Here is a 22074-nt window from a genome sequence, read left to right on the forward strand (position 1 = left end):
TTCAAATCAAAGTTTATTTGTCACGTGCGCCGAATACAACAGGTGTAGTTGACCTTATAGCGAAATGCTTACTTACAGGCTCTAACCAATAGTGCATAAAAGGTATTAGGTGAACAATAGATAAATAAAGAAATAAAAACAGTAAAAAGACAGTGGAAAACAGTAGCGAGGCTATAAAAGTAGCGAGGCTATAAAAGTAGCGAGGCTACATACAGACACCGATTAGTCAGGCCCAAGATCCAGCCCTGCTAGTTCATCTCTTCCTCATTCATCCTTTGTCCATGTCTTCTTTATCTTTGGGTGTCATCCCCACATCTACTGTAGTCTTTGTGAACAGGTCATGCTTTTCAACTGCGACAACTTCGTACTCGAGAGAGTGGAGGCCATCAGTATCCATCGTCTTTAACGTAATGATCTATTCTCTTGAACCTGCAGGGGAAAATAATCAACTGTCATCAACATTTGGAGTATAGTTGGGGAACAGGTGGTAGTTCAAAACTTGAGGGGGAACTTAGTGAATGCGGTTGTTCTAAAGCTTTACCTCAGGATTGTCGTTGTTATTTTTGTCTCTTTCGTGATGGATCATTCCGGCATTTTCCGACTACGCCGTCCGGACGAGGGATGGACATTCCTCTGTTATTCACCCTATGGAAATAAGACCAGTGAAAGGAATTTGATTAAATTGATTAAGAGAAGAAGAAGAAAAAAAACGTTTTAACAAAAAGTATCTTCTCCAGCACCACCGCAATGTCAACATAGTGTGGCAAAGGCAGGTTTCTATGTTTTTTAGTTGAAAAGATAAGTGTTAAGTGAAAGATGTGTTTCCGATGACATCATCCGGAGATACTGATGACATCATCCAGTGTGCATCACGTGATTTTATGAGCAGACAAAAGTTAGTAAGATCAAGAGTTACGATGTGGTACAGTGTTAGGGATCTATTCAATCTATTCAATCCGTAGCGCTAAAGTTCTGCGTTGTAGCCAGAGTTACATTTAAAAGCAATGTTCCTGTGTTAGTGGAGACTGCATTCCCGGGGAAACGCTGCATATGTCGGTTCCATCGGGAAATACCTTCACATTTAAATGGCGTAATCTCTACCGCTTCAGCGATACAGATTGCATCGAGCCCTTAGAGTCCTTTCCCCCCCCTGGGTAATACAGTAGGTATGAGGAAGCATTAACAACCCCTGAGTCAGCATTTAATCCTTTAAAGTGATAGTTCACTCAAAAATAAAGGTTATCTTTCGAGGTCGACATCGTCCTGTGGCACTGCAATAGGACATCACACGTACTTGAAGCCAAACTTGTCCATGGAGACAGACAGGTGTCTGGGCTGGCTGAAGCATTTGTAGGGGTTGCGGTCATCAATGGGGATGATGTCCACGCCACTGAACACAAAGCAGTCGTAGTCATACTCTTTCAGGGCCTCAGCATAGCCAATGTTCACCAGCTTGGCCCTGTTGAACATGTTCTCTCCATCCTAATAAAGGTAAAAGGCATCCTCAAGATGAATATTAAACATCTTACTGTAAACCAATCAAATGTATTTATAAAGCCCTTATTAATTCAGTAGATTTAACATGTCACAAAGTGCTATACAGAAACCCAGCCTAAAACCCCAAACGGCAAGCAATGCAGATGTAGAAGCATGGTGGCTAGGAAAAACTCACTAAAAAAAGCAGGAACCTAGAGAGGAACCAGGCTCTACGTCATTTAAGGGCCATATTTCTGGAAACACATTAGGCCTAATTCTGGTCTTAATAGCATGCTGAATGGATAATCTTCATTGTATTATCTATTTAGTGCAGGACTAGGCTTAATCTGTTTCCCGGGAAACAGGCCCTAAGTGTTTCATTCAAGTGTTTAAATGTAAGTGTTAAATTTAAGTTTTACATTTCCAAATGTGTGTTGTACTGTACCTCATTGATCTGGGATATGTTCTGGATAGCCTCAGACAACAACATTGATGTATACGCCGACTCGGTGAGCGAGTTTATTAGCAAGTGCATCGGAGATGTCGTACCCTCTGTGACTATTAAAACCTTCCCTAACCAGAAACCGTGGATTAATGGCAGCATTCGCGCAAAACTGAAAGCGCGAACCACCGCTTTTAATCATGGCAAGGCGACTGGAAACATAACCGAATATAAACAGTGCAGCTATTCCCTCCGCAAGGCAATCAAACAAGCAAAGTGTCAGTATAGAGACAAAGTAGAGTCGCAATTCAATGGCTAAAACACAAGACGTATGTGGCAGGGTCTACAGTCAATCACGGATAACAGGACAATACAATGCCTGCTACCAAAGCCTGTGGGCTCTCCTTCTCCGTGGCCAACGTGAGTAAAACATTTAAACGTGTTAACCCTCGCAAGGCAGCCGGTCTAGACGGCATCCCTAGCCTCGTCATCAGAGCATGCGCAGACCAGCTGGCTGGTGTGTTTACGGACATATTCAACCAATCCCTATCCCAGTCTGTTGTCTCCACATGCTTCAAGATGGCCACCATTGTTCCTGTTCCCAAGAAAGCTAAGGTAACTGAACTAAATGACTATCGCCCCATTGCACTCACTTCTGTCATTATGAAGTGCTTTGAGAGAATAATCAAGGATCATATCACCTCAACCCTACCTGACACCCTAGACCCACCCCAATTCGCTTACCGCCCCAATAGGTCCACTGACGATGCAATCGCCATCACACTGCACACTGCCCTAACCCATCTGGACAAGAGGAATACCTATGTAAGAATGATGTTCATTGACTACAGCTCAGCATTTAACACCATAGTACCCTCTAAACTCGTCATTAAGCTCGAGACCCTGGGTCTCGACCCCGCCCTGTGCAACTGGGTCCTGGACTTTCTGACGGGCCACCCCAGGTGGTGAAGGTAGGAAACAACATCTCCCCCACCACTGATCCTCAACATTGGGGCCCCACAACGGTGCGTTTTCAGCCCTCTCCTGTACTCCCTGTTCACTCATGACCGTGGCCATGCATGCCTCCAACTCAATCATCAAGTTTGCAGACGACACTACAGTGGTAGGCCTCATTACCAACAATGACGACACGGCCTACAGGGAGGAGGTGAGGGCCCTCGGAGTGTGGTGTCAGGAAAATAACCTCTCACTCAACATCAACAAAACAAAGGAGATTATCATGGACTACAGGAAATAGCAGAGGGAGCACCCTCCCATCCACATCAACAGGACAGTAGTGGAGAAGGTGGAAAGTTTTCAATTCCTCGGCATACACATCACGGACAAACTGAAATGGTCCACCCACACAGACAGCATGGTGAAGAAGGCGCAACAGCGCCTCTTCAACCTCAGAAGGCTGAAGAAATTTGGCTTGTCATCAAACAATTTTACAGATGCACAATTGAGAGCATCCTGTCGGGCTGTACCACCGCTTGGTATGGTAATTGCACCGCCCTCGACCGCAAGGATCTCCAGAGGATAGTACGGTCTGTGCAATGCGTCACCAGGGGCAAACTACCTGCCCTCCAGGATACCTACAGCACCCGATGTCACAGGAAGGCCAAAAAGATAACCAAGGAGAACAACCACCCGAGCCACTGCCTGTTCACCCCGCTATCATCCGAAGGCGAGGTCAGTACAGGTGCATCAAAAGTGGGACAGAGAGACTGAAAAACAGCTTCTATCTCAAGGCCATCAGACTGTTAAATAGCCATCACAAACATAGAGAGCCTGCTGCCAACATACAGACTCAAATCTCTGGCCACTTAAATGAAAAGGTATCACTAGTCACTTTAAATAATGCCACATTAGTAATGTTACATATCCTACATTACTCATCTCATATGTACAGTGGGGCAAAAAGTATTTAGTCAGCCACCAATTGTGCAAGTTCTTCCACTTAAAAAGATGAGAGAGGCCTGTAATTTTCATCATAGGTACACTTCAACTATGACAGACAAAATGAGAAAGAAAATCCAGAAAATCACACTGTAGGATGATTTTTTTAATGAATTTATTTGCAAATTATGGTGGAAAATAAGCATCAACAATTGGTGGCTGACTAAATACTTTTTTGCCCCACTGTATATACTGCATTCTATACCATCTACTGCATCTTGCCTATGCCGCACACCATTGCTCATCCATATATTTAAATGTACATATTCTATTCATCCCTTTACATTTGTGTGTATAAGGTAGTTGTTGTGAATTTGTTAGATTACTTGTTAGATATTACTGCATAGTCGGAACAAGAAGCACAAGCACTTCGCTACACTCGCATTAACATCTGCTAACCATGTGTATGTGACCAATTAAATTCGATTTGGATTTGAAGATTTACATGCTAAAATCGCCACCGCGATATTTGTACATTTTGAAGTGATAAAGTGTTGATTCTTTGAAGTGAAGTGTTTAAACTTCTTTTAATCGTTAAACTAGTCTTCAAAATGAACGCGCGTCTCATGAACTAATGGTGATTAATCACATATCAGAATCCTGCAATAAAGAGGGGAAGGGTTTCTGTCCGTAATGTGTCTGTGTTTCTGTTGTATTCTCAAATGAACATTTCCTTGTTGTCAGATCTCTGATCTCTTTTATTTGATTGTCACTCTGTCTCAGTATATCAGCTATCTGAATCCATTTAGCAGCTTGACATACGGCTTGCATCACCAATGCAGCCACAGGCCTACAGTATGATGGCATTACTGGCCTGATGGTCATCTGAAGCAAAGAGTAGCTACAGTGCATTCGGAAAGTATTCAGACCCGTTGACTTCTTCCACATTTTGTTACGTTACAGCCTCTTTCTAAAATTGATTAAATTGCCCCCCCCCTCATCAATCTACACACAATACCCCATAATGACAAAGCAAAAACAGGTTTTTAGAAATCTTTGCAAATATATATATTTTTTAAACAACAGAAATAACACATTTACATCAGTATTCAGACCCTTTACTCAGTACTTTGTTGAAGCAACTTTGGCAGCGATTACATCCTCAAGTCTTCTTGGGCACAGCTATTTTCAGGTCTCTCCAGAGATGTTTGATCGGGTTCAAATCCGGGCTTTGGCTGGGCCACTCAAGGACATTCAGAGACTTTCCCCTTGGCCACTCCTGCATTGTCTTGGCTGTTTGATGAGGGTTGTTGTCCTGTTGGAAGGTGAACTTTCGCCACAATCTGAGGTCCTGAGGTTTTCATCAAGGATCTCTCTGTACATTGCTCCATTCATCTTTCCCTCGATCCTGACTAGTCTCCCAGTCCCTGTCGCTGAAATATATCCCCACAGCAGGATGCTGCCACAACCAAAGTTCGCTGTAGGGATGGTGCCATGTTTTCTCCAGACGTGGCGCTTGGCATTCAGCCCAAAGAGTTCAATCTTGGTTTCATCAGACCAGAGAATCTTGTTTCTCAAGGTCTGAGAGTCCTTTAGGTGCCCTTTGGCAAACTCCAAGCGGGCTGTCATGTGTCTTTTACTGAGGAGTGGCTTCCGTCTGGCCACTCTACCATAAAGGCCTGATTGGTGGAGTGCTGCAGAGATGGTTGTCCTTCTGGAAGGTTTTCCCATCTCCACATAGGAACTCTGGGGCTCACCTTCCTGACCAAGGTCCTTCTCCCCCGATTTCTCAGTTTGCCCAGGCGGGGAGCTCTAGGAAGGGTATTGGTGGTTCCAAACTTCTTCCATTTAAGAATGATAGAGGCCACTATGTTCTTGCTTCAATGCTGCAGACATTTTTTTGGTACCCTTCACCAGATGTGGCTCGATACAATCCTGTCTCAGAGCTCTACGGACAATACCTTCAACCTCATGGCTTGGTTTTTTTTCTCTGACATGCACTGTCAACTGTGGGACCTTACGTGGACTCCAAACAAGTTGTAGAAACATGTCAAGAATGATCAATGGATACAGGATGCACCTGAGCTCAATTTTGACTCTCATAGTCTGAATACTTATGTAAATAAGGTATTTCAGTTTTTTTTTAATACATTTCAAAAAATGTTTAAAAAAACAACAGTTTTCGCTTTGTCATTAGGGGGTATGTAACTGACAATTTACCTGTAAATCTATGTCGTTGTTTTTTTGTTTGAATTGTTTACGTGTTCGCTATGCGGGGGAAATTATAAGACAAACGGAACGACGTGGCCAATAACTGTTGTAACGGGGATCATTATCGTAGCAACACACCTTTGGAGTGAAGGCAATACCGCGCTGTGTTAGCTAAATTTTCATGTCTTCGGGTGTATAGTTCGTAAAGGTTGAAGTGTGTATGTTAGGATGGAAACGTTAGAATAATTAAGGATGAACCGTGAATTCATGCCAGGAATAATAAGTGTGAAGTTTGATTTCCTCCCTTCTGTAATAAGCAGCCAATGAGGTATTTTTCCTTTGTTCATGTGTTTAATCTGATACTGTTATTGCTCCGGCTAAACTTGTTTTGTATGTAAGCACTTCAGAGTTATGTTACCAAGCTAATAAGTCACTCGTGAGACCAGAAGGTTGTAAGAGTGTGCTTAACTGTATTTTCATTTACTTTATAGTTCTCACGGAAGGTGATAATTCTGACTAAAACTACAGAATAATGCCGCCAGTTAAAATCACGGAACTGTTGTGCTCGTGGTTACTGGAGGGGGCTACAGGGTATTTATTGTATGTAGATTGATGAGGAAAAATGTTTATTTCATACAATTTGAGGTATAAGGCTGTAACGTAACAAAATGTGGAAAAATGAAAATATGAATACTTTCCGTATGCGCTGTACATCTTGTTCCTGCCCTCTCAAGGGACGCCACATGATACACAGAACCGCTTCTACGGGCATGTGGGGAGGGTTCTTAAAATGTAGCATCCAATCAAAATCTTGTCAGCGGACCATTCAAACCGTTTTTACAATACAAAATTCTCCAGACCCCCAAGGGAGGCGTGACAACAACGTGATTTTGGAGGTATGGTAACGTGAAATGAACACATGGGTAACATGAGAATCATGATGTTACATCATTCATACTTGTTAGTCATACCAAATTCACTATATATGTATTTAATGTACTTCTACTATGTGAGTCAAGAAATATAACATTATATGAAAGCTATGATCAAATTATTTAATCAACAATAGCCTTTTAGCTTACTATATGCCATACATGTGCCATGAAATGACATCATTAAGAAAATCTTTAGCTTATTTTCAAATGTCTTCACCTGATTTTGAAAAACATAATCATAGTGTCAGAATATCCATATATTTGCATATATTTAGAAGTTATACAGCACATTACTTACTATTTTCTTTCATTATTTGTTCTTTTCCGAAGTGACTGCAAGCGGATAACTCTATAATAGACTCCTGATTTTATTAATCCATCTTCAGTTTGGCTATCCTTCAAACTGGACAGCAAAGCATTCCTACTCGATTCAGTAACATTTGAGTACCAGAAATATACTGAGAAATATAAGAGACCTAAAAGCAAAAACCTGCAGAATAGTTTTTTCACCATCTCACCGGTGTGTGCCGTGAATCACAAGCTACAACACAAAAGTTTACTGGTAACAAGCTTCCCCACCACACTCATTGGTATGCTCGACCTGCCCGGCCAGTTTTTCTGCCAACATTTGACGTCAGACTACAAAACAACAATTGACCAACCTTATGTCTTTTGTGAGGCACTTTAATGTCACATAAAAACCAACCTGTTGACAAGCCTCTGAACAAACCTGACAGTATCGGTATCTTGCCTTCTTAGTTTCTACCGGCACCAGCCACCACTGGGTTATGGCTGAGAGAAACTATTATTTTCCTGTATTTGATTTATTGTGGATATCGATTGATATGGAATAAACATGATTGTATGTGCCGGAAGACACAGACAGATTCATTCCCTTTACGGGAAGGGAACAGGTGTTAACCAGATATGCTTAAGTAACATACATTTACATTTACATTTAAGTCATTTAGCAGACGCTCTTATCCAGAGCGACTTACAAATTGGTGCTTTCACCTTATGACATCCAGTGGAACAGCCACTTTACAATAGTGCATCTAAGTCTTTTAAGGGGGGTGAGAAGGATTACTTTATCCATATTATCCAACATATTTAATTTATTTAAGTTATTGTCACGTGTTAGTCTATAATTATCTGTTGTAACTACAGTGCCTTTAGAAAGTATTCACATCCCTCGAATTCTTCCCAAAAAATGGTGTTATTAATTATTATTAATTATGTTATTAGACATTTTTACAAATTAATTAAAAATGAAAAGCTGAAATGCCTTGAGTCAATAAGTATTTAAACCATTTGATAATGGCAAGCCTAAATAAGTTCAGGAGTAAAACTGTGCTTAACAAGTCACATGCTACATTGTGTGGACTTACTCTCTGTGTAACAATAGTGTTTAACATGATTTTTAAATGACTTTGTCATGCCTGTTCCTGCTCCTCATCAGGCGCCAGGCTACCATTCATTACGCACACCTGCCACCATCATTACGCGCATCAGTACTCATTGGACTTACCTGGACTCCATTACCTTGTTGATTTCCCCTCCTATATCTGTCTGTTCCTCGGTTAGATTATTGTGTGAGTATTATTGTTGTTTTGTTTTCCCCTGTCCAGACACTGTCCGTATTCTGTTCCTCTCCGTTTTTCATTAAATGTTCACTCCCTGTACTTGGTTCTCATACATGATTCCATGTGTTATTTCATAGTTTTGATGTCTTCACTATTATTCTACAATGTAGAAAATTGTAAAAATAAAGAAAACCCCTTCAATGAGGAGGTGTGTCCAAACTTTTGACGGGTACTGTATATTTATTAAAAGCAGACATTGATTATCTCTTTGAACATGGTGAAGTTATTAATTACCCTTTGGATGGTGTATCAAAACACCCAGTCACCTTCCTAACTCAGTTGCCTGAGAGGGAAACCGCTCGGTGGTTTCACCTTGACTCCTATGGTGACTTTAAAATAGTTACAAAGTTTAATGGCTGTGATAGGAGAAAATTAGGATGGATCAACAACATTGGATTGACTCCACAATACTAACATAAATTACAGAGTGTATCGAAAGAACTCAACCGTCAAAGCACTGCTTCCTCAAAATAAAACCTTTTGTTTCTTACTGTCCCTCAAAGCACCATTGAAAAATAGCCCATACAATAATACATTTTACAGTGAAGACGAGTGACGAGCTTAGTAATGATAAACTCACAGGAAAATAACTATCCTTTGGAGAGAGAACCTGAATGGAATCGATGCTATGGTTATCTGTTACTGGGCTCTCTGTTGACCATGCTATCGCACAGTAACATATCAGTGAAGTTTGGGGTCAAAGGTACGTCACATGACCGCAACTAGGAAACGGGGCTTTGAGAGCTATCAGTAGAGAGTACTTTCTGTTGTCGCTTTTAAGAACGGTCTTTTATGTTACTCCCTTGCTCGTTGAAAGTAGTTTCAACATGATAAGAGGCAACATGTGAGTGCAATTCAAATTTTGTCTAACTACTGTATCAGTTAGAAGGGGATTCTTGATAACTGTAAATACGCACATCTTACTAATTTGTTCATGGCGGAAATGTATTATTCAGTCTGAAAGTCCACTTCCCTTTTTCTAATTGTTTATTTATCTTTGTCTTGAAGGGGCTCTCCAAACCAGACCTGTGACAGTGGTGTATCCATGGACCTCTTCTTACACTATTCTCTCATTCCGTCGGTAAGGGGTCTCTGTGTCCTCGTACAGTACATTAACATCCAGGTAACACTTTACTTGACACCTAGTGTCATAACACGTTATGATACAGTCATAACCATGTCATTATATGTCATAACCATGTCATTATATGTCATAACCGCTGCCATGACCTGTCATAATATGATCATAACACTGTCATAATATGATCATAACACTGTCATGACCCATATGTTTACACCTGTTGGGACATATATTGCGTTATTTTATGGCTGATTGTGACACCTACATATGAGTGTCAAAACCCACATTTATTTAAATGTGTTTTTTTCCCTGCCAAGAAGTTTCCATTTGAAAGTTTGTTTCTTAAATCCTTTGTTGTTGTAATGAATTCTTTAAAGTCGGGTTTTACACTTTATGACACTGTCAAGAAGCATTATGACCAGTATGATCGGAATGATGTAAGCCAGATAGACCTATCACGTACATGCCCTTATGTCAGTCATCAGTCCAAAAAATGGGTGTCTTGTCCTGCTCCTGAAATCCTCTCCTGCATTCATCCCAGTCAACAGAGCATTGGGGTAGGTGCATGTCTGACATCAATGTGTTCACAGTTACAATGATAATTCAGTATGGTCAATTTCAGAAAATGTTGTAGGCTATGGTGTAATGGAATGTTTTATGTTGTGTGCTAAGTTTTGTTGGTTTTGACAATCTTTTGTAGGTGTCATAACCAGCCATAAAATAACGCAATCAATGTCACATCAGGTCTACATATATGTGTTATGACCATATTATGACAGGTTATGACAAGTTATGTCAGCTGTTATGACATTATGACATGGTTATTGACCGTATCATAACGTGTTATGACACTTAGGTGTCAAGTAAAGTGTTACCAACATCCACTGATGCCAGTAACACTACATTCCTAGAAAAGGGTCCGGCTGTCCCCATAGGAGAACCCTGTTTGGTTCCAGGGAGAACCTTTTTTGGTTCCACGTAGAACCCTTTTGGGTTCCATGTAGAACCCTTGGTGGAAAGGGTCCTACATGGAACCCTAAAGGGGTCATCCTGGAATCAAAAAGAGTTCTTCAAAGGGTTCTCCTATGGGGACAGCTGAAGAATCATTTTTAGGTTCTAGATAGCTCCTTTAGGTTCTAGATAGTGTAGTACATCAATATCAGATATATTCTGTTCAACTGTGTTTTTTTACTACAGATATACTTATGTAATAAGACAATGCTATTTTTCTGACAAATTATCATGTATTCAACAGTGCCTTCAGAAAGTATTCACACCCCTTGAATTTTTTACAAATGAAAGTGTTCAATCCCTTTGTAATGTCAAGCCTTAACAAGGTTAGGAGTAAAAGTGTGCTTAACAAGTCACATAATAAGTTGCATGGATTCGCTTTGTGTGCAATAATAGTGTTTAACATGATTTTTGAATGGGGTACAGAGATGAGGAAGTCAAACATACAATTATCTGTAAGATCCCTCAGTCGAGCAGTGAATATCAAACACAGATTCTTTTTTTCCAATACCTCACAAAGAAGGGCACCTATTGGTAGAAAAAATGCAGACATTGAATATCCCTTTGAGCACGGTGAAGTTATTAATTACACCTTGGATGGTGTATCAATACACCCAGTCACTACAAAGATACAGATGTCCTTCTTAACTCAGTTGCCTGAAAGGAAGGAAACCGCTCAGGGATTTCACCATGAGGCCAATGGTGACTTTAAAACAGTTAACAGAGGTTAATGGCTGTGATGGGAGAAAACGGAGGATGGATAAACAGCATTGTAGTTAGTCCATGATACTAACCTAAATGACAGAGTGAGAAGAAGGAAGCCTGTACAGGAACAAAAGCCCACAAAGGAAATATAAATTATATTTAAATAATAAATTCCTTGGTTTCCCAGAAATCCTGCTTATTCCCTTCTGATTCCAGGAATCCTCCAACCAGGATTTTGGGAAAATCAGGGAATTTATTGAAAGTTTCTGGAATTTTGCAACCCTAGTCTTTGCTCTCTTTTGTGTATTCTACATAGTTCGTCATCATGGTTGTGCTGTCGGCCCTGCAGAGGAGATCCAGACACCTGCCCATTGATGAGAAGCTCCCCTTTCTCAACAACCGCTTTGGCATTGTTGTGTGAGTCACACCGTAACCCCTGACCCTTTACCGGTCAACCCATGCTGATCCTTAAAGATAGAGACAGACACACACCGGTTTTCATCTCAAATCACATCCTATTCCCAATATACAAATGTAGGATCTTAATTTGAGCCAGTTTGCTACAGCAAACAAATAATCCTGCAGCAACAGGAAATGTGAATTATTATGCTTTTGTCTGGGTTGATCCATTTTTCATCAGGGCAAATTAAGTCGGACATTTTAAAGTGGAAATTAACAACTTAAGAAGCCTTTTTAAACTTTGAATACTCTACAAGTTTGCATTTCCTGCTGTGCAGGAAAATTGTCAGCAACAAAAGGGTGATTAAATTAGGATCCTACATCTGTAATGCTTTCTATATAGTGCATTTAACTAGGCAAGCCAGTTAAGAACAAATTCTTATTTTATAATGACGGCTTACCAAAAAGGCAAAAGTCCTCCGGCGGAGATGGGGGCTGGGATTAAAAATACAAATAAATTAAATACAAATATAGGACAAAACACACATCACGACAAGAGAGACAACACAGCACTCATAAAGCGAGACCTAAGACGACAACATAGCATGGCAGCAACACATGACAGCACAGCATGGTAGCAACACAACATGGCAGCAGCACAACATGTTAGCAGCACAAAACAGGATACAAACATTGTTGGGCACAGACAACAGCGCAAAGGGCAAGAAGGTAGAGACAACAATACATCACGCAAAGCAGCCCCAACTCTCAGTAAGAGTGGCCATGATTGAGTCTTTGAATGAAGAGATTGAGATAAAACTGTCCAGTTTGAGTGTTTGCTGCAGCTCGTTCCAGTCGCTAGCTGCAGCGAACTGAAAAGACGAGCGACCCAGGGATGTGTGTGCTTTGGGGACCTTTAACAGAATGTGACTGGCAGAACGGGTGTTGTATGTGGAGGATGAGACCTGCAGTAGATATCTCAGATAGGGGGGAGTGAGGCCTAAGAGGGGGGAGTGAGGCCTAAGATGATTTTATAAATAAGCAGCAACCAGTGGGTCTTGTGACAGGTATACAGAGAAGACCAGTTTACAGAGGAGTATAGAGTGCAGTGATGTGTCCTATAAGGAGCTTTGGTGGCTAATCTGATGGCCGAATGGTAAAGAACATCTAGCCGCTTGAGAGCACCCTTTCCTGCCGATCTATCAATTATGTCTCCGTAGTCTAGCATGGGTAGGATGGTCATCTGAATCAGGGTTAGTTGTGAAAGAGGAGCGATTACGATAGAAGAAACCAAGTCTATATTTAACTTTAGCCTGCAGCTTTGATATGTGCTGAGAGAAGGACAGTGTACCATCTAAACATACTCCCAAGTACTTGTATGAGGTGACTACCTCAAGCTCTAAATCCCCAGAAGTAGTAATCACACCTGTGGGGAGGGGCATTCTTCTTACTAAACCACATTACTTTTGTTTTGGAGGTGTTCAGAACAAGGTGAAGGGCAGAGAAAGCTTTTTGGACACTAAGAAAGCTTTCCAGATATCAACAGTAATACAATCAAGGTACGGCAGAGGACAGGGAGAGCTCTAAGGTGTTGATTTAGGACACTTGAATGTGCATTAGATGGCAACAGGATCATATTATACAGCAATTTCATCAGGTAACATGAAACAAAGCAGGCGAGAGGTGGTTAGAATAGGATGGGTGTCCAAAAGTCTGTGTAACCAATAGAGTCAGAGTCCGAATGTGGGAACAAACAGTCTGTCCCACGGTACGGTAAACAAGAATGTTCATAGTCAACAAAGCATGCAGGAGTCATGAGGAAAAAGAGCAAAATGCACAAGAAAAAAAAAAATGACTTTGGGCTAGCCATTGTAAGTTCAGAGTCACTCGCCCCAACAGTGCCTGTGTGTTGGAGGCGAACGAAAGCTCGGTAGAGAGGGGGGGGGGGGGGTACCTGTACCAGACAGGGGGAGACAAGCCAGGGCAGACGGTGAACAGATCGCCAGGTGGAATCCAAGCAGCAGTGCAGCAGGCAGCGGGAGTAGGTGTCACACCCACTTGGGAGAAGCTTTATTTCTGGAGGCAGATTTCTTTTAGAAAATACCAGTGGATGGTCTCTGAATAGCAGCAGGGTGCTTCAAGGTCTCTGGATTTGGGAGGGGTAGCCTGTGAGTCTCCTGCCATGTGTTGGGCTCAGAGGCTTCGACACCTTTCACTTCACGCCTCAGTGCTAAATGAAGTTGTATCTGGTCTGTCCAAAGTTAGGTTGTAGGTTTGGAGTTTTGATCTGGAGTAAAGGTTATGCTGCGGAGGGTAGCGTCCTGCACATATCCCTGCCGAAAAATCCAAGTTTCTCCAACTCCCAAACTATGTTATTGTAAAAAACATGTTAAAAATGTTGAGACCTCACATGCAAAAATGCACCCTAGATGGGGTAGGGTATGTGCTCTGATCAAAAGTACTACACTACATGGGGAGTATGATGTGTGGCTCTGGTCCTAAATACTGCACTACATGAGGGATAGGGTGTGATAGAATATTTGAACACTCTTCATAGATACAAACATACTCCTCTTACTACCCCCTCCCTCTCAGGCCTCTGGACCTCATGGAGAACCTCAGTAACAGATGGTCCTATGGGTTTGCCTTCGGAGCTGTATCGTCCAGTGTCTTGCTTCTTTTCTCAGAGCATTACATGACCTTCAACGTTCCACCCTGGGCCAAAGGTAATTCAAAATGTTTCTGAGTGAATGGAATACTGAACAGGGGTGTGTCAGAATGTTGTTTAGCGAGTGGAACGCCAGTGTAGCAGGAGTGTCAGGCAACATTAGAGCCTCAGAGGGGTCTCAGCACCTGCTGGGTTTCTCATCTCCCTAGTATCAAATCAAATGTATTTAATAAAGCCTTTTTTTACATCAGCAGATGTCACAAAGTGCTTATACAGAAACCCAGCCTAAAACCCCAAACAGCAAGCAACGCAGATGTAAGAGCACGGTTGTCACGTCGGTATGAAGGATCGGGAGACAGGCGCAGGAATGCGTAATAGGGTTTTTTATTGACCCAAACTACAGCGTGCCATGTAAATGCACGGGGATGAAGACCAAACAAACACGTATACAAAACACAGGGTTGAAACCCAATCAAAAAAGCGAGGAGTACCTTGATTAAATACACAAGCGCACAATGATACTACACGGGTCGAGACCCGTAATCATCTGCACAATGCAAGCGGCACGAAAGCCAAAACAACACAGCACAGGTACTCACACGACCAAAAGACATTGGAACAAGGATCCGTGACAACGGTGGCTGGCAGAAACTCCTTAGAAAGGCAGGAACCTAGGAAGAGTACTTGATTGATTCATGAATGCCACTGTTTGCTGTATTGTGCACTGTAGCATTGATAATGGTTAGGGCTGGGAGTTTTTCCTGACCACATAGCCCTAGTGACAATAATATGTGCACTGCTCTCAAAACAAGCTAAACTTTGTCTTTGCAGCTTTTGTGTACCTTGTGGGTGCTCTCGAGGTGGGCCTGGCCTATTTCCCTTTCTTTGCGTGTCTGTCAACCCCTTGCCGAGAGTTTGGGGCTGTTCTGGGAATCCTCTACTCTTTGACATGGTGAGTGCACGTTTGATGTGATGTCATGATGTAGGGTCGGGAGTTTTTACCGACCCTGAGACCTGACCGGTTGAAGTCAGGGTCCAGAGTTTTTTCTGGTCAGGCAGGGCACATGGTCAGGACGAATATTTCCTGGCTCTATAGGGACTTACAGTGCTGTGAAAAGTATTGGCCCCCTTTCTGGTTTTCTATATTCTTGCATATTTTTTATGCTGCATGTTATTAGATATTCAACCAAAACCACATTTTAGATAAAGGGAACTACCACCACCATGCTTGACCATTGGTATAAGGTTCTTACTGTGGAATGCAGTGTATGGTTTTTTGCCGGACATAATGGTACCCATCTCGTCCAAAAAGTTGACTGAAGTTTACCAAAAAGCGCCTGTAAGCACCTGGATGATCATCAAGATTCTTGGAAGAATGTTCTATGGACAAATATATAACAAAAGTATAACTTGTTGGACGACATGGGTCCCATTATTCCTGGCGAAAACCAAATACTGCATTCCACAGTTACAACCTTATACCAACGTTCAAGCATGGTGGTGGTAGTGTGATGGTTTGGGGATACTTTGCTGCCTCAGGACCTGGATGACTTACCTTAATAGAAGGAACCATGAATTCTGCTTTGTATCAGAGAATTCTACAGGAGAATGTCAGGCCATCTGTCTGTGAGCTGAAACTGAAGCGCAGCTGTGTCATTCAGCAAGACAATGATTCAAAACGCACAATCAAGTCCACATGAAAATGGTAAAAAAGCAAGAAATTTGACGTTTTGGAATGGCCTATTCAAAGTCCAGAAAGTCTTAAGTTAATTGAGATGTTGTGGCAGGACTTGAAACAAGCAGTTTATGCTTGAAAACCCACACATGTCGCTGAAAAAAAGCAGTTCTGGGGGAAAAAAGCAGTTTTGAAGTCTGCCAAAATTCCTCCACAGCAATGTGAGACTGATCAACAACTACAGGAAGCATTTGGTTGCAGTCATTGCAGCTAAAGGTGGCACAACCAGTTATTGAGTGTAAGGGGGCAATTACTTTTTACACAGGGGAATTGGATATTGCATAACTTTGTTCTTTATAGAAATAAAATAAGTATTTTTTTGTTTTGTTATTTGGTTCCCTTTTATCTAATGTTAGGTTTTGGTTGAAAAATGATGCAATAACAAGGAAAATCCAAAAGGGGGGAAATGCTTTTTCACGGCACTGTACCTGTAGACAGCTTGATTTAGTCATTACAGGAACTGCCCAGCGATTTTACTGAACAGGAGTTGTGTTGATCTAAGGACTCCCTATAACAGCCTGGTTGGTTTTATTTGCAGGATAATCATCACGCTGTGGGACACAGTGATGTGTCCCACTGGTAAGGTAGGTGAGTACTCAACAAGCCAACACATAGTCGTTTACCCTCGCCATTCAGTATACTTTAAACAATGTGGTATAACAGGCTGGTATACCAAGGTGGTTTAGCAACATATACTGCCTGCAAGCAAGAGTACTGTAGTCAGTGGTGATTTTAGCATGTAAATCTTTGTGGGGCAAAAAAAATAAAAAGTGGGATGCATGCCAGCAAAGCCACTACACAACACAGCACTAAACAATACATTAATTGCACTATAACGGTGACAAAAGGGTCTTACAAAGGGCCTACATAAAGCTGTCCAAACGGCAGTCCCAACATCTTACCACAGCCTCCTTTACTGCCTTTCAAAAAAACATTGCTGATATTGCTGACTTACTTAAACAAGTGTGGTTTATAATGACAATTGAAATGTACAAGCTATGGCATAAGGGGACGACAAGCGGATAAAAGGCCATCCGTAATTTCGATTAAGACATTAATGAGCGAACTAGGACGGACGTAGTCGTTTTAACTATTTGTTTAGCACTTTCAAATGTATGGCGACAGAATTCAGAACATGGGCCGTTCTTACAGTGTTCTCCCTGTACACCAAGTCCGAACCGTAGGATAAATAAAGTGGGCATATAAGCAGACAATGAAAGCTCTTACAATATTCAATGATTACATTTCTCTTAAACAGGTTATAGGCTACAGTAGAACAGTCAGAACAGTAGACAAAATTAAGAGGGGTAAATGAACCACATTTTTAGGGTGAGGCACATGGACTACGACCATCTTACTACACAATATACACTTAGTATTACTTTCTTAGCTACAGTATGCATACTGTATCTCCCTGGCATATTATATAATTTATGAAGCAGCATACAATACATTTTTAGACTCACATTGTTGCACTCGGCTCACTTGAACAGGAAGGTGGCACGGCAATCCTCCAAGTTAACAGTTGTTTTGAGTGCGGCACAAATCATGCTTCATTGACAGCGTGGCCAATGTTGAATGTTTATCATTTTTAATTGGAAAACAGACCCTTAATCCCAGATTTGGGACCACACAGCCACTGTCACTGATTCCTTCCAAACCACTCATTGAATTTGCGATTTTCAACTGTAATGTTCAATGGCCGATGAGCACCGATACGATTTACCTATAATTTCTCTTCAAATGACAAGGACTAAAAAGGATTTGTCAACTTGATTCATGTTGATGACTGCTATCTAAGATTGTGAAGTATGATGTTGAAATGATCAGTCCAATCAAAGCTACGGTAGATATAACGTGATTTGACGACCTTTTATCTGTGGCCAATGACCTTGAGCCTTCTTGGATGGGCACTTCTATGGCAGCAGCCGAATGGCTAGAATTTTCAATGTCTCCTCTTTACTCTTGGCAGTGACGTAAAGTCACCCATGAGTGATAAAACACTGAGTCAATCACTGCGCAACGCTCCGTATTTTCTGCTGGCTTGCCCCACCACCACAGAAAGCACTGAGCTAGGCTGAAACACCACCATTTTGGAGCTGCCTTACTCAAGACAACAAAAAAGAGACCATGTTTGTATGCTGCTTTATTAACTCAATGATATGTCATTTTTTACATTGTTTGCAAACTGATATGCGACACGTATTAATGCCAAAATAACATGCAAAACAGGCAAGCCCCCCCCCCCCCCCCAAAAAAAAGAAATACGTTGTAATTAAACAACAACAAATCTGGGGCTCAAAACCCCACCTGCCTTGAATGACGGGTCGCCACTGACTGTAGCACTTATCAAGGTGAAAATAAAAATGGATATGCACTCTTCTGGGAAGGGGTGACGAACCACCACTATGATGATTGTGTGATAGAATGTGTTGAATCCATTTTGTGTTTCCGACATCCTGGCATGATAGCACATAAAAACAGAAAAGCCTGTCTGAATAGCAGACAAAATATGTCTTATCCTAACTTGATTGGCATTGAATACCTGTCGTTGATGCTAATACCACTCACAAAGCAGGTTTGCATCCGTTTATTAGCATTGTCATTACGTTCAAATGCTTATACACTGTATAACATTTAACATATTTCCCAAGCCATTCATCTCACATATAGTTCCCAGTACAGTATGTGATGTCATTGCATTCAATAATATATCTTTATCACACATGCCAAATGAGTTATTCCTCTCACTTACTACGTTCAAAATCTATATCCCTGACCATATTTTCCAAGTCATTCATCACTCTTTACAGTCGGTGTGGCCTATGTATTTCTGTGTCTATGACTGCCATGTGAATTTGAACTTGTACTCTGTAGATACTGGGTAGTCACCAGAAGCTTGTCTACCAGTGGCCGGCCATTTTGTCTCTCGTATTCCTACTGGGGCGGTTCACATACATGCTGGTCAAAGCTGTTCGGATTCGACTCCAGCTTGAAACTGAGGTGAGAATTTCAGTTGGAGAAATAGTTGTTACCACATCCGTTTGAGGATTTGTGTCAGTGAAATGGGGAAATTAATCTCAATAGCGTATATCAGATATGATGAAATACATACTTGTGTTATTTACGACTCATATTCAAATGAGATTTACAGTTGAAGTCGGAAGTTTACATACACCTTAGCAAAATACATTTAAAATCAGTTTTTCACAATTGCTGACATTTAATCCTAGTAAAACTTCCCTGTTTTAGGTCAGTTATGATCACCACTTTATTTCAAGAATGTGAAATGTCAGAATAATATTTGCAACCAAGCTTTAACTTCCTGACTGATGTCTTGACATGTTGCTTCAATTTATCCACATAATTTTCCATCCTTATGATGCCATCTATTTTGTGAAATGCACCAGTCCTTCCTGCAGCAAAGCACTCCCACAACATGATGCTGCTACCCCTGTGCTTCACGGTTGGGATGGTGTTCTTCGGCTGGCAAGCCTCCCCCTTTTTCTTCCAAACATAATGATGGTCATTATGGCCAAACAGTTCTGATTTTGTTTCATCAGACCAGAGGACATTTCTCCAAAATGTATGATCTTTGTCCCCGTGTGCAGTTGCAAACCGTACTCTGGCTTTTTTATGGCGGTTTAGGAGCAGTGGCTTCTTCCTTGTTGAGCGGCCTTTCAGGTTATGTCGATATAGGACTCGTTTTACTGTGGATATAGATACTTTTGTACCTGTTTCCTCCAGCATCTTCACAAGGTCCTTTGCTGTTGTTCTGGGATTGATTTGCACTTTTTGCACCAAAGTACGATAATCTCTAGGAGACAGAACGCGTCTCCTTCCTGAGCGGTATGACGGCTGCGTGGTCCCATGGTGTTTATACTTGCGTACTATTGTTTTTACAGATGAACGTGGTACCTTCAGGCTTTTGGAAATTGCTCCCAAGGAAGAACCAGACTTGCGGAGGTCTACCATTTTTTGTGAGGTCTTGGCTGATTTCTTTAGATTTTCCCATGATTTCAAGCAAAGAGGCACTGAGTTTGAAGGTAGGCCTTGAAATACATCCACAGGTACACCTCCAATTGACTCAAATGATGTCAATTAGCCTACCAGAAGCTTTTAAAGCCATGACATCATTTTCTGGAATTTTCCAAGCTGTTTAAAGACAGTCATCTTAGTGTATGTAAACTTCTGACCCACTGGAATTGTGATACAGTGAATTACAAGTGAAATAATCTGTCTGTAAACAATTTTTGGAAAAATTACTTGTGTCATGCACAAAGAAGATGTCCTAACCGACTTGCCAAAACTATATTGTCTTAACAAGAAATTTGTGGAGTGGTTGAAAAACTAGTTTTAATGACTTCAACCTAAGTGTATGTAGACTTCCGACTTCAACTATATATATATATCATGAACTTCAGATCATTCCAAAAAAAATGGCCGTCACAACAAGGGGAGAGTACTAGGTTAGCATTTACTAGTCTTCAGCATGCCAAAAGGTCTTTAGACATGCCCGACTTTGAGGAGCAACCATCCAATGAATGATGAGTTTGTCTGTTGACAAGAATCTTCTTTCAGGACCAAGACCAGCTAATCCAGTGTCACCAGGCCAAGCATGTACAGAGGTTGTTGAGGAGGATCCCTATTGAACAGTAGGAGAAACACTGGCTCATGATATATTCTGTGGTTATATAAAAGTAAATCATTGGTAACAGCCTGTCACATCATTGATAAATACACCACCATTGGCCTTGTTTCAAAATTAGGCCTACTATGTTCAACACGTGACAATCATTCACATTTCATCGTTGGTCATGCAAACATTCAGCATCAACTGGTTGTGTGTCTTAAAGATTTTTCATGGAGTGTTAAGAATGATTTCGTTAAATTCCGGTAATCGTTTTGATAGGAAACTGGAGGCCAGTTGGTTCCAGAGGAGGGTCTATGACTGGGACCCCCACTTCAAGTTCCCTAACAGAATGATCGGCACATCCATCATATCCCTGATTGGCTTATACACGGTTCGCCTTGTTATATGGGCGGGATTAGGTTTTTCATGTGTTATTTTACACTTATTTTAGGTATTTTATTTGACATATTTTTGTGTGCTTCTGACTGTGTGCTTTGGGTGTGTCTGTCCTTCCACAGATGACTTTGGCTGACTATAGTCTCAGTGACTATGCGTTTGATAAATTGGATGTTCTGAAAGACCAACTGAAGAAGCTGGCTTTTTCCTGCAATGAAACAGAGATATTTGTAGATATGATCCCCCAATTTGAGGAATTCGCTCACGTTGCCAGAAGTAAGGAGCATGGTTTAGACTATTGTGTGTGTGCATGCTTGCGTGCGTGTGTTGCCGCACCAACACTCGTAGAAAGAAAGGTGCTTCTAGAACCTAAAACGGTTCTCCAGTTGTCCAAATAGGAGAACCCTTTGAAGAACCCTTTTGGGTTCCATGTAGAATCCTCTGGTTCCAGAGGGTTCTATCTGGTTCTACATGGTTCCAGGGGGTTCTACATGGAACCCAAATTGTTCGACCTGGAACCATAGGGGACAGCCCCATAGGGGACAGCCAAAGAACCCTTTTGGAACCCTTTTTTCAAAGAGTGCAGAGTTTGCCTGAATATTTGTACCATTATCATTCATCAGTCTGCATAGTTTACGTGTCAGTTTGTTTGTTTGAATGATTTTCCAGAGTGCTGGCTAGCCACAACCATCTTTGCCAGCCTAACGTCTGTGTCATACACATTCCATGTGTTAGCATGCTACCGGTATGTCCTGTTTGATGCAGTTATTCCACAAATATTCCATATACTGTATATACACAGTATAGATTATGTAAATGATGTATGATCTGTTAGCATTG

General features: G+C 41.4%; 2 protein-coding genes across 7 annotated transcripts in view; one reads left to right on the top strand and one right to left on the bottom strand.

Annotated features, from left to right (window-relative positions):
* Positions 1–7507, bottom strand: LOC115145756 (beta-1,4-galactosyltransferase 1-like). 2 transcript variants are annotated; one of them, XM_065004033.1, is made up of 4 exons: positions 7262–7507; positions 1295–1482; positions 542–645; positions 1–429 (listed from the first exon to the last, which is right to left on the bottom strand). In XM_065004033.1, exons 2-3 carry the CDS (start codon positions 1468–1470, stop codon positions 558–560), a joined length of 264 nt encoding a protein of 87 aa, XP_064860105.1. In that variant the 5' UTR covers positions 1471–1482; positions 7262–7507; the 3' UTR covers positions 1–429; positions 542–557. The 2 variants fall into 2 exon arrangements, with proteins under 2 accessions (XP_064860105.1, XP_029543117.1); XM_029687257.2 differs by lacking the exon at positions 7262–7507 and adding an exon at positions 6723–6859.
* stra6l (STRA6-like) overlaps positions 6152–22074 on the top strand; it is a 23630-nt gene continuing 7707 nt past the window's right edge. Inside the window, exons 1-12 of one of the 5 annotated variants that reach the window (XM_065004029.1) lie at positions 6152–6356; positions 9615–9687; positions 11720–11820; positions 14398–14528; positions 15302–15422; positions 16744–16789; positions 19083–19208; positions 20111–20251; positions 20787–20860; positions 21118–21229; positions 21357–21510; positions 21904–21979. In XM_065004029.1, the coding sequence (XP_064860101.1) occupies positions 6352–6356; positions 9615–9687; positions 11720–11820; positions 14398–14528; positions 15302–15422; positions 16744–16789; positions 19083–19208; positions 20111–20251; positions 20787–20860; positions 21118–21229; positions 21357–21510; positions 21904–21979 (1160 nt within the window). In that variant the 5' untranslated portion in view covers positions 6152–6351. Of the gene's footprint in view, positions 6357–9319; positions 9451–9614; positions 9688–11719; positions 11821–14397; positions 14529–15301; positions 15423–16743; positions 16790–19082; positions 19209–20110; positions 20252–20786; positions 20861–21117; positions 21230–21356; positions 21511–21903; positions 21980–22074 lie in introns of those variants that run through there. The other 4 variants (XM_065004030.1, XM_065004028.1, XM_029687253.2 and 1 more) reach the window with 4 other exon arrangements.

The sequence above is a fragment of the Oncorhynchus nerka genome, linkage group LG18 (assembly GCF_034236695.1).
Source record: "Oncorhynchus nerka isolate Pitt River linkage group LG18, Oner_Uvic_2.0, whole genome shotgun sequence".
NCBI lineage: Eukaryota > Metazoa > Chordata > Actinopteri > Salmoniformes > Salmonidae > Oncorhynchus > Oncorhynchus nerka.

What these genes read in the sequence shown, in the direction of transcription:
- LOC115145756 (XM_029687257.2), bottom strand. Translation starts at nt 6,827, where the DNA reads ATGCTACATTTTAAGAACCCTCCCCACATGCCCGTAGAAGCGGTTCTG. An exon ending in ATGTACAGCGCATACGGAAA is followed by an intron (nt 1,483 to 6,722) that starts GTATTCATATTT and finishes TACCTTTATTAG; the next exon opens with GATGGAGAGAACATGTTCAA. An exon ending in ATGGACAAGTTTGGCTTCAA is followed by an intron (nt 646 to 1,294) that starts GTACGTGTGATG and finishes TTATTTCCATAG; the next exon opens with GGTGAATAACAGAGGAATGT.